The sequence below is a fragment of the Pelobates fuscus genome, chromosome 3 (assembly GCF_036172605.1).
Source record: "Pelobates fuscus isolate aPelFus1 chromosome 3, aPelFus1.pri, whole genome shotgun sequence".
NCBI lineage: Eukaryota > Metazoa > Chordata > Amphibia > Anura > Pelobatidae > Pelobates > Pelobates fuscus.
In genome coordinates this window covers 251,899,670-251,912,659 of record NC_086319.1, presented here as the reverse complement: position 1 = coordinate 251,912,659, position 12,990 = coordinate 251,899,670, and the positions used below count along the sequence as shown (strand labels likewise).

The following is a 12,990-nucleotide window of genomic DNA, read 5'->3' as shown; positions in this document are numbered from 1 at the left end:
ACTCATATGGGTGTGAATTTAAAGAGATAAGAGGTTGCTTTAAAAATAGCTAAAGGGAGCATCTAGGGACAATTTTCTCTGGGGAACAAAGCCACCCCACTTTCTCCAATAGACACCCCTTGTTATGTTTCATTACCCTTCTTAGAAATGTTCTGAAGACTTTCTTACTTAATTATTCCTAACTTTCCTAACACCATCTTCAGTCATTGGATTAATCTCATGAGACACATAATCCTCTATACAGGAAATGTTGGTAACTATAATGCTATCATTTTAATTTTTTTCCTATAAACAAATATATCTGGATAATAGCTGATTCAGATTAAAAAAAATTCTGAAATCATATCTAGCATAAAATGTAATCAGTAGATTGATGATATCATACTGCAGATGATATGATTAATTTATATTGATTCATTGGTTAATTGACAAGTTTAGCATATCTAGTTGTTATCCAGAGATATTAGATATGCAGGATATTAAGTTGTGTAAAATTCTAACTGTTCAATAGACTCAGTAGTGAAATAACTTAAGTAATTTTTAAACTGCTTAAGATTCTTTGTATTCTCGATGGTGAAGGAAAATGGTTAAGTTTAATTAACTGTGTTGAAATAGCTAAAAAGGCATTGAAACATTGTATTTTGCTTTCCAGTGTTTAACGTGATTGCTCAGTGAAAACTGTAGCCAACAGTTGGAGTTAAAGGAGCACTATAGTGCCAGAAAAATAAACTTGTTTTCCTGGCACTATAGGGTCATCAGGTCCCCCCTCCCGCTCGGCTGAAACATAGCAGTTTCCCTGAAACTGCTATGTTTTCAGCTGCAGGGTTAAAACTAGAGGGACCTGGCACCCAGACTACTTCATTGAGCTTATGTGGTCTGGGTGCCAATAGTGGTCCTTTAAAGTGGTACTAGTTATAGAAACAGCCTAACAGTACCTTATCTGTGTTAATATCTGGTTTATTGCTGCATTCTGTGTACCCTGGTATGTGATAGTATTTAAGTTACCAATGTTTAAGTGACATTGTTTACTATAAAAAAATATATATTGAGTTGTTTGATTTTGGATTGATCTGTTGATATAAGCTATCACTTTACCAATCGATTGCAGAATCCGTTTTTAATCTGTATACTTTATCTGTTAAATTCTTTATGAGAGATGCATATGTTTAATTTGCATAATATCTTTAGAATTAACGGAGTATTGCTGGATACTTTTTTGAAGAAACACCACTCAGGTGACTCAAAAGGTCTCTGTTTCTTTGGTCTGGAACTGGTGAAACGTGACAAAAGAAGGCGCGACTACGATAGATTTTTGAGACAACGTGAGAGCTTTTGGATATATCAGTTGAGGACCCTCGAACCCAAGGATTTAAATGAGGGCTTCTCTTTTGCACCGTGTATCTAACTGTTTTTAACACTTCAAAGTTGGATATACCTTTATCCGTCACCCATTATGGAAGTTTATGACATTTAACATATATTGGTTGGATTTGGCATGAACGCTTATGACATTTAATATACATGGGTTGGATTTGGAGGTTAAACTATTAGAAAGTATAACCCCTCTAAGATTCTAATTAATATGTACTTACTGTCCTGCCACCTTATGATCAAATATTGTTGCTTTGAATTAATTGCTTAAACTAAGTTTAATATTCCTTATTAGGGATTTATAAGATTGTCTTTTCACAAGGACTGCAATTCAATTGACTATCTGGCACTGGAGGAGTTAATATTCAAGCACCTTTCTCCGTTCTTAATCATGTACACGCCACTCATAGAAAGCCGTCCACTCCTTGTGGACGCGATTTGTGAATGACGCTGACGTCACAAAAAAGGGGCGGGTCCTTGCGGCTATAAAAAGTGTCGCGCTCTGTCTTTATCCAGGTGCATGTTAGCGCCAAAACGCGTGTTGGGTTAGACTCCACAATTGTGGATTTTTTTTTACTTTAGGACCATTACTGGATACCTCTTTACTTTTGATTTACTCTTTAGGATTGTTGGAGTCCCTTCACTATTAGGTAGCAGTCATCACTCTAGCTAGACTACGGGTTGCCTCGAAGCAGTTGCTAGGTAGTTTATTAAGAGAGAGGCATTCGTAATAGATCTAACTAGACCAGGGGCTGCCATGAAGCAGCTACTAGTAGCTATTAATAGACTATCAGGCTTTACTCTAGCTATCTTTTTCTCCACACTACTAAAGATATCCTTACTGAATCTGCTCTTCTAATAGGCAATACATCTATGGGCTATCTATCGCAAGTTTAGCAATCTACTTGCAGCACTAAAACAGCTGGATTCCTTATTCTTATTTGTCTATCAGTGCTCTTGATAAGATTACTAGCTACATTATTTACAGCATTGTATATCCTTCAGAGTACACCAGACAGACAAATTTGGCCCATTATCTCAACTGTTTATTATTGTGTCCGTCTTATCTAAGTGCTATACTCCATACAGCACTGTGTTTGTCTTTATGTTACTGAGCGAATTCCACTGATGATCTGCAAAACCACACCGCACTAATTTTTTGTACTGTGAGTCATTGGGATATATTAATAGTAGATTTATTTTTCTTACTCCCATCGCCAGCTTCTCGATTGTTATTCAAATCAATTTTCCCATATATGGCTTTACCTCACCATAAGAGACTGCACCCACTCTCACCATAAGAGACTGCACCCCAAGAGATTTTTTGAGCTTTAACATTTAATTCAGACCTCGCTCAGCACCTTTCTCACTGCAACTCTTTGCCACATTGTATTAGGTTAACTAGCATTTGTGTATTTTTGGATACTATTATAAGGCTCCAGCAGCTGGTCCTTTTTTAACATTTCCTTTTTCTTTTTTGCACTTTTTATAAAACAGTCATTTATGTTTTTCGTTTCTTATCTATCCAGTTAGGGATTCAATAAAATCAAATAGTTTTTCGTTTTTTTATGTATTTATGTATATTGGATTAGCAGCTTTTATCAGGGTAGTAGGATTAGTACTAGGAATCGACCGGTATTGATTTTTTAGAGCCGATACCAATAGCGATAATCTGTGAACTTTCAGGCCGATAGCTGATAACTTACCGAAATCGATATTCTGTACATTTACCATTTTTAAAAAATAAACTATTTCTACAAACTATTGTTAACTGAACATGTGTATTATTTTTTTTTAATTTCTTTGCAAACATTTTTTTTTAAATATACATATCAGTCAGAATTTGTCATGTTTTCAAGAATATATGTGTGTGTAGTGGACACTGACAGACACTGACAGACACACACTCACTGACAGACACATATACACTCACTGACAGACACAGACACTGACAGACACAGACAGACACACACACTCACAGACAGACACACTCACAGACAGACACACATACACTCACTGACAGACACACACACAGACACTCACTGACAGACACAGACACACAACCTCACTGACAGACACAGACACACACACTCACAGGCACACACACACTGACAGACACACACATTTATACCTTGCACACACATCATTTTCTGTATAGCTCCCTAACTTTGGGAGCCGATGTGGGGCCTCTCCCTGGGATCCAGTGGGGATCTTCTATCTGCTCCTCACTGCTCCCTTGTGTGGTTTAGTGATGCCGAGTGCCGGAATATGACATCATATTCTGGCACCTGGCTTCTCTACAGACGGTGCGCGCAAGGGAGCAGTGAGGAACAGGAACACTGAGCTCCCTCTCTGGCCCACCTCCCCGGCCGGGTAAGTTTTAGCAGAGTAGGCACCAGCAATGTGGGGTAAGCAGTTGCCTACTCTGCTATAACACTAAGCATGTACTTGCGGCTCGCTGCAAACATGTCCATTGTGGGCCGCGGCCCGCAAGTTTGACATGCTTGGTGTAGTGTGTGTATAGTGAATGCAGTGTGTGTGTTTATGTAGTGTGTATATAATGAAGGCAGAGTGTGTTTGTGTAGTGTGTGTATAGTAAATGCAGTGTGTTTGTGTAGTGTGTGTATAGTGGATGCAGTGTGTGTGTTTATGTAATGTGTATATAGTGAATGCAAGTGTGTGTTTGTGTAGTGTGTGTATATAATGAATGCAGAGTGTGTGTGTTTGTGAAGTGTGTTTGTGTAGTGTGTGTGTGTGTATATAATAAATGCAGAGTGTGTGTTTGTGTAGTGTGTGTATAGTGAATGCAGTGTGTGTGTGTATATAATGAATGCAGAGTGTGTGTGTGTTTGTGCAGTAAGTGTTTGTGTAGGTATGTTAAGTGTGTAAAATGGGGGGGGTCATTTTTATTTTTTGTAACTTTTCTCTCTTTATATATATATATATATATATATATATATATATATATTTTATTTTTATTTTTTTAATTATGTTTTAGTCCCCCCTCACTGCTTCTTACCTGGCCAGGGCGGGGGGACATGGCATTCCCTGGTGGTCAAGTGGCATGGACTGTGCAGAGGGGGCCCAGCACACTCTTGCTTACCTTCCCAGCAGCTCCATTCACAGGGGAGCTCAAGGGAGCTGCTGGGTGGTAAGTAAGAGTGTGCTGGCCCCCCCAGGACCCTTATGGCGGCACTGTTCTGCATTATCGGCAATATTGGTATCTTTATTGCTGAAAATACAGAATATCGTCTGATAATATCGGCCAGACCGATAATCGGTCAATCCCTAATTAGTACTGGTCTTGCTCTTCGTAAGTCCATTCTAATCTTTCTTATCATATTGCTGGATACTGTTTAACTTAATAGCAAGCTGATTGCATTATCTGTGTACTATTACCTGTACATTACTTGCTATATATATTGACTCCTACTGGTAGATAATGTGTTAAGTTGACTACTAACCTCATTTTTGTGGCCATTGTAGCTATAAAATTGCCATACTCTACCTCATGTTGTTATTGAATTATTCAGTGATTGCTACGCATGTGATTATTTGTCACAATCAATGTATATTTTTATACATTTTGTGAATTATTGTGTGAAATATAAAATTCACTAATAAACTAATTCAAGGGTCTAAAAGAATTAAAATTAGTGAGTATTACTGATTTTTTTCTATATTAATACAAAATATTTATTTTTGAGAATTTTTTATAAAATGTTTTTTTTTTTATATTTTATTTAACTCATAAATATTCTCACATATTGTCCCCCTCATTTCTTCTAACATAAATAGACTCCATTTTTAAAAATCCATATTTTCCTCCCAGGATCCATTCTATGACTTGACTTTAACATTCCTGGAAACTACAACCGATCTAATTGGAGGATTTACCTCCTTGAAGGAGGAAATTGGAAGGTTATCAATGTCCAGGATGGCCACTGGAGACATAGAACCATTGAAGGATAGCTTGGAATACACAGAACTTAAAGGAGAGGCAAGGAGCACAAGTACTGTGAGTCAATCCTAGAATTTAAAATTGTAATTCTCAAGAAATATACAGAACGGCAAATGACAAGACTAGTTCAATGGCATTTCAAATAGAATATGTAGAATTAAGCAAAGGCTATATTTTATGTTTACAGGAAGACATGAAAACAGAAAACAGTCAACAAAGCTCAGAAGGAGAAATTATGAGCCAATCTGCACAAAAATATGCTGGGAAGCAGACTCGAGATCCTTTTGCGCAAAAAGAACCCAGTGTTCAGACTAACATCTCTGAGCATGGAACTGGATTAAATGAAAATGGAAACATTGAAATTCCCATATCAGTTAATGAATGCAATAGATGTACAGCTGGTCTCTTTACGCCCAATGAAAACGTTTCAGGAGAATCAATCTTTCAACAAGTAACATATTTGATTTTACAGTTATCAAAATTGATATTCTTGAATACAACCTTGTGGTGCACGAAACTTAAGTATTAAAACAAAATCAATTAGAAAGTTGTTTAGTTTTTTGAGTTTATAGCATGTGCTAATTTTTCTACCTCTCTATGTGTTTACCAGGTGGTTAATGATAATTGTGTAGACTCTTCGACCAGTTTAGAGCTCATCAGAAACACGGACTCAGAGGTATCTTTGGAATCCCACCCCTCTTGTCTCTTGATAGGAAGCCAAGCATATGACAAGGTAAAAAACCCTGATGAAGATATGCAGATCAGATGGAAAGCTTTTACAAGAAATAAAAGGAACAAGACTGCTACTTATATCTGAATCATTCTAAAAATGAGTGCATAGTTTCCATACATTTAAAGCGTGTGCCATTTTTTACCGTATAATATTTTACCTTTTTGTCTGTTTAAATGTGCAAAGGTTTAGTTATATAAAACATACTGTTTTTTTTATAAACAATCATTTGTGCTATAGTAACCATCACATTTCTATCTCAAGTAACATTTAAAAAAAATCATTTTGTAACTTGGGAATGGTATGTTAATGCACTGTTTGTATTGTGTTACTAGAAAATAATGATGGTCCCTGGAAATAACTGGAAAAAAACATCACATATTTTTTGGTATTTTCTTATTTGTTCTTTGTCTACTTTAGGTGTCTTCTGAACATAATGTGTGTGACATACATCATATTGCTTTAAACTCAGAAAAAACAATGGAAGAGACTGAGCTCGAAAATAAAACACAGCAAATTGAGATGAAGAGACTGTTTGATGGTGGAACAGATACAATAAAGGCAAAAGAAGAAACAGTAGAACAAGCTACGCAGGACCATAAAACAGTGAAGATTTGGGGGAATGAAGAGAACAGAGATTTGGAAGAGATAAGTGAAACAATAGAAACAGTAACTAAGAGGAAGAGACTTAATTCTGAAGAAAGGGAGAGTGAGAATATTCGAAAAGGAAGTGAAAGTGGGATCAACCCCTGGGCTTATCATGAAGAGAAACATGAGAGTGGATTGGATAGGGTAGTAATTGAAGAGGAGGCATCTTCAGAAGAAATGGAAGATAGCAGTGGAGAAGATGATAGACTGATGAGCAGTGAATCTAGCACTCAGGAACAAATAGAGTCACCTCCTGTGTGTGACTCTTGTGGAGTGGTGATGGAGACACAGGAACCATCAATGACCCAACAGGTAATCACATTTCATTATCATTGCTACCACTTGTTACATGCTTCTGTGTGTTTAATTGTTACTTATATCAACTCATATCTTATGATATTTAGTCTTCTATGTCTACATCTATATATGTATATTGATATATTTTATGTGAACACTGAGAATGATAACCGAGTTCACGGCTTATGTTATACTCTTATCACACACTTACACTCTTATCTTTGTTTTGGATATGTATGTGAGGTCAATTTAAAAAAAGAAAATTAATTTGTGGTGGGATGACAATTGAAGGACAAAATAGCTAGAAAACTTATGAATTGTAGATTTTTTCCCAAGTGTATGCATTTTTGCCTAGAAGTCAGTTTGTAGCTCACAATTTAGAAAATACAAAAAAAAAAAAAAAACCTAAGTATTTAAATAATTTCTTAGAAACCGAATCACAAGCTTTGAATTACATTAATACTGAAAAATAAAGAGCCAGGTGATCCAGGATAGGTTCTGTGTTACTGATTATAATACATTAATGTAATTAATCTCCAATAGGAAAAAGTGTGCCCCGTAATTAGCACATAAAGTGATAAAGATTGTAATAGTGGCTCTAAAACACATGTTTGGGAATAATGCCCTCTTCCCCACACACCAAAATAATACTCTACAGGTGATATAAGTGGAGCTCATGTACAGAAGTGGAGCGGTAATACTTATATATGAAGAGGGTGTCCAGCACATGCGATCTTTAGCTTCCAGAAGCTCTTTCCAACTCTCGGGAGCCCCTAGCTGTCAAAGTGTTGCTTCGGGTTACTGTGGCATTGCTCCATGCGACATGCAAATTCGACTGGGCTGGGTCCCCTCTTCACTACACATAACCTGGCAGCCTGCACAATGCCACGGGACCACCAGGGAGTGTGATGTCCTCCCTCCATGGCCACATATATGAGGTGTGGAGGGGGGAAAACAATTAATAAATGAATGATAAAAATAAAAACTTTTCCCCACAGAATGCAGCCACTATCCTACCCCACATACACTGAACAAAATTATAAACGCAACACTTTTGTTTTTGCCCCCATTTTTTATGAGCTGAACTCAAAGATCTAAGACTTTTTCTATGTACACAAAAGGCCTATTTCTCTCAAATATTGTTCACAAATCTCTCTAAATCTGTACTTCTCTTTTGCCGAGATAATCCATCCACATCAAGATGCTGATTAGACAGCATGATTATTGCACAGGTGTGCCTTAGGCTGGCCGCAATAAAAGGTCACTCTAAAACATGCAGTTTTATCACACAGCACTATGTGCCGGCCGACTTCACTGGCTGCAAGGAGCCAGGTAATTTGAAAAATCCGAGTCCCTTCCCCAGCCAGAGGCAGGGGATTCTGATATTTGTGCCCCCCTGCTCTGGCACCCTAAGGCAGCCGCCTGGTGGACGCGACGACCCTAAGTCTACCCTAAGGCGATTTAGGTGGCCGCCACTGTAAAAGTACGGCCTGGAGCCATGGCTCCAGTCCGTCCTATGGACGGGTTGGCTCTGCACTACATACACGCACTTCATCCACTACACACACACAACATCCAGTTTACACACGCTGCATCCTCTACACCAGAAATGCCCAAAAGGTAGATCCCCAGATGTTTTAAAACTTCCATGACACTTTGTCATTCTAAAGGCATGCAAAACCTCATGGGAGATGTAGTTCTACAACATCTAGGGATCTATCTTTTGCTCTACACAAACACAAACACTGCATCCACTTCACAAACACACTGTATTCTATACACACACTCTCTGCATCCACTCTACACTCTACTCCATCTGATTGAGCATCTGTGGGATGTGCTGGAAAAACAAATCCGATCCCCACCTCACAACTTGCAGGATCTGCTGTGAATGTCTTAATGCCAGATACCACAGGACACATTCAAACGTTTTGTGGAGTCCATGCCTCGATTCATTAGGGCTGTTTTGGCAGCCTGAGGAGGATGTAGAGTATAAAATATTAAGCAGGTGGTTATGTGTGTATACATGCCAGTAGTAAGTATATCTTATAGCTGTTGGTTAAGGTTTAATATGTAATACCCCTGTTTACTCCTTAACAGGTACTGTGTGCAGAGGGCACTGTAAAGCAGATATACCCCTTGCCACCAGGACAACCCCTGCTACAGCGTGAGAAAGTGTTCTTTCACTTATCAGTAAAGGAGCAGCAGGAAACCATGCAAAGGCTAAAGGACCTGCAGAGGGAGGCAGAGATGAAGTGTGCTAGTGACAGGAGGAGGCAAATGCTACGGGTGAGTGCCAATTTATTTTATAGTGCGTCAACTTATCTATAGCTCACATGTTGGCTACCAAGGTGTAAGAGACTATTTTACTGGTATATATAAGTAACTGTGGTAACATGTATCATACTTACACACAGACTACATACCTACAGACCTCTGCATACATTTACGTATAAGAGAGTTTGTGGTTGTGCAAATACATCTATGTGGTGCTGTTTGTGTATGGACAATTTATAAAGTCACAAGTAAAACATAATCACACACATGTAGAAAAAACATCCTCACACAAAAATAAATATACACATACACACTCTAGTACACACTAGAACACATTAAAGGGACACTGTAGGCACCGAGACCACTTCAGCTCATTGAAGTGGTCTGACCCTTTTGCACTTAGTGCTGCAATGTAAAACATTGCCGCGCATGTGCTTTAGTGCATTATTTGCGCGCTGTCGGAGGGGGCAGAGCCAGGTCCCAGTGCCAAGGGACATCAGTGCTGGGAAAAGTTAAGTAAATAAAGTGTATTTAACCCTTTATTTACCTGGGCGGGGAAGGGGGGCATGAGGGGGGAGGCAGGGGGGAAGATAGTGCCAGGAATACAGCTTTAGTATTCCTTTAACTCTCCTGCGAACCTTATCTCCACCCGGCAGCTAGAGTTGCCTCTTTTTGTTGGAAGAAAAATACAGTCCATGCTAATTTGCATAATAAATTATACATTAATTCCCTAAATCACTAATAAATTAATTAATGGCTGTGCCTGTAGCATTGTGTATGTGAGGCAGTGTGTGTATATACTGTCTGAATGAGTGTGTGTATAGCAGTGTGTGTGTGTATAGCTGTGTGTTGTCTAAATGTGTATAACAGTGTGTGTCATTGTCTGTATACTGTGTGTCCACTATGTCTGTAAATGTTATTGTGTGTACAAGTCATGTATAACAGAGGTGGATATGCTGACTCACTTTCTCTCCCCATTCTCCCATCAGAGAAAAATACTGGCCTTTGCATTGCAGGTATTTTTGCAATACTGGCACTGGCCAGACAGCCTTAAATATCAGCTGTGCCAGTAAAATGCTGGCGAGGTGGCAACCCTACAGCAGCTCCTGAGTGCACAGACCCATTGTGCCAGGAAGTAACCCCTCCTCAGGGGAGAGAATGTCAGAGGGGTGGGGAGGGAATTCAGGCTATGGGTAGGAAGCTGCTGGGCTATTTTGTCAGTGTAAATGGACCCCATGCCTACTGCTGAGACAAGGTGTAGTCAGCACATTGAGTCAGGGATCATATTCATAAACCGCTGGTAGGGCCTACAAATAAGCAAGGGCCTGGAGCTGGTGCTTCAATGCTAAAGTGGCTCTGTCACCTCAAACTTACCTTTCTCCTAATGTTCCTCTTTAAGAATCTGTTCTTCTTTTCTTCATTTCTGATCTATTTCTCTTTAATACAGACTAGGGACTACTTTATCTTATGTATTTTTCCCACACTTGACAATCTGGACAAAGGGTGGAGTTTAAGGCAAGCTCCATGTCCTTTGTTAGCTTTACAAACTTGACAAAGGAAGTCAAAACACAATGATACAGGGAATTCCAAGCTCATGGTTAAGGATGCAGCGACACCAAAAATAGTTAATAGGCATTTTTTGCCTATAATTTTAGGTTATTTAAAGCCAGGACGATACTGTTAGGATTGTGGCTGAATTGTTACGAAAACAAAACTGCAGCAAGACCACTGGATTGACCCAACTAGAACAAGATCTACTAACCTACAGCCAAAAGGACGCATATGCATCAGAATTGATGAGTCTCATTAGAGAGATCAACCATTTAAAAAAAAATATATATATATATTTATGTATATATGCATTCACATAGAAAGATGCAAAGTGTAATTTTGCAGAATAACTAAAAAAAAAAAGACAATATCTCTATTCCCAAGTTGCCAACTCATTTGTTCTTGTATCATCCTGTGTGAAGGTTAATAGATATTTTCTTCCGTAGTTTCAAGAGAGACTGTCCATTGCCAGAATCAGAAAATCACAGGAAGATCTTTTGGGAACCTCTCCGAGTGCATCCCCTCTCCTGTCCCCAGAACCATCGCCCCAGGTGGGACCAAGATACTGAGATGCATTACTTAAATACTTGTCGCATGGTTGGGTTTAAAATATTGGGTATGTGCATGTTGAATACGGCAGGAACATTTCTGAACACATATATACAGGATATTTGAAAGCTTTGTCAAGTAAACTAAATAAGTTGGTTAGCTGTTTGCTATGAATGGTGTTAAAAAGGTATTTCTTGCTATATCACTATGTTGACAGATTTAACAAAAAACACATCCAGCCTCTGATCTTTTTTATTCCAACAGGGTGATACAGAGCATCAAAAGACAGCAGTAAGAGAGCATCTAGAAAGGGTTAAACGAGAGCGTACGAACATCATGCAGACAAAGAGAGAAAGGTAACATGCAACTTTCTGAAATGCTTTATGCGTGGGGAGAATCCCATTATAATGACTGGTTTTCTATGATAAATTGTCACTTTTATAAATAATGATGAAATAACTCCCAGGGTATCAATCGAACAGCCAGGGAAGTTTCATTCTGCTTCCATTGCCTCCTCTGTGCTAGCAGAAGAGGTAGGCGCGTTCTACATTAGCGTGCCTGTCTCCCCCTGCATACCTTCTTCTCAGTCCTCAGATCAGAATACTGAGCAATGTGTACACACAGAGGGAGAGTTTCAGAAGCTTCTCAATGAGAATTCTCTAAAAGGCTATTTCTCCATTAAGAGACTAAACAGCACTCTCACTGGCTAAGGACTTTGCATAATTTATCTACTAAATAAGGATTTATTTTTTGCCCATTTGGGCAGTGGAGTTTCCCTTTAATATAATATTTTTGCAATCTTTCATAGTCTGTCTACTCTTCTATGTAGCATTTTAAACTAATTGAGATCACATCACACTTTGTATGAAGAGCACCAGGCTCTCTCAAATATGTAAATATCTTCCTTGCTATACATTATATTTACTTTTTGCTTACATTATTTGATTTTTTTATTTATCTTTGTCTAATAGGAACACAAGCACCTTCAGAGAGCTACTGGATCCTGTACTGACCAGGAGTGAATGTGAGGATGGAGGAGCAGGACTCAGAGGAACAGAAGGGGTTTAAGTAAAGATTATGATAATGGTTAAGGAGGGGTGCAAGGAGAGAGAAACCAAGTACTCAGATCTGTACATGAATCAACTTCCTATCAACCAGAGTGTCAATGGACCACTAAAGACACAGTTGCAAATTCAAGTAAAAATACCACGGTACATCTAAATCAGTCAAAAGACGGCAGTAACAGTACTGTATATAAGATATTCACTTTTTAAGGCAATTTTTATAACGTGAAATGCAAGAAATTACTGTTACTGTAATACAGCTAGACAATTACTGTTACTGTAAAGCAACTATATACTAGCTGTTTTTCTCATAACACGGTCCATAAGAAAACAAATAGAAACATGCAAAAACATATTCCTCGTGCATCAATTGGTCCCAAAAAATTCCTCATGCATGACGTATTCGCAAAAACTTCAACATGCATAAACGGCAAGCAGTACTCCAAATGTATGGAAGTTCACACAGTAGAGTTCAATAAATTTGCAAGAACAGTTCTCCGCACAGAAAAAAACCCCAAAGCAAACTATGGAACAAAATATCT

General features: G+C 38.4%; 2 protein-coding genes across 2 annotated transcripts in view; both read left to right on the top strand.

Annotated features, from left to right (window-relative positions):
- LOC134601735 (uncharacterized) overlaps positions 1-5,404 on the top strand; it is a 43,946-nt gene extending 38,542 nt beyond the window's left edge. Inside the window, exon 11 of the mRNA XM_063446239.1 lies at positions 5,204-5,404. Coding sequence (XP_063302309.1) covers positions 5,204-5,404 — 201 coding nt within the window. The remainder of the gene's footprint in view (positions 1-5,203) is intronic.
- Positions 5,405-6,518: 1,114 nt separating this feature from the next.
- LOC134601060 (uncharacterized) lies at positions 6,519-12,557 on the top strand. Its single transcript, XM_063445478.1, has 5 exons — positions 6,519-7,022; positions 9,108-9,296; positions 11,282-11,386; positions 11,649-11,740; positions 12,356-12,557. Exons 1-5 carry the CDS (start codon positions 6,543-6,545, stop codon positions 12,450-12,452), a joined length of 963 nt encoding a protein of 320 aa, XP_063301548.1. The 5' UTR covers positions 6,519-6,542; the 3' UTR covers positions 12,453-12,557.
- Positions 12,558-12,990: the final 433 nt, after the last annotated feature.

Coding starts and splice junctions, on each gene's coding strand:
- LOC134601060 (XM_063445478.1), top strand. CDS start 6,543: ATGGAAGAGACTGAGCTCGAAAATAAAACACAGCAAATTGAGATGAAG. Junction 7,023..9,107: donor AACCATCAATGACCCAACAG/GTAATCACATTT, acceptor ACTCCTTAACAG/GTACTGTGTGCAGAGGGCAC. Junction 11,387..11,648: donor CCCCAGAACCATCGCCCCAG/GTGGGACCAAGA, acceptor TTATTCCAACAG/GGTGATACAGAGCATCAAAA.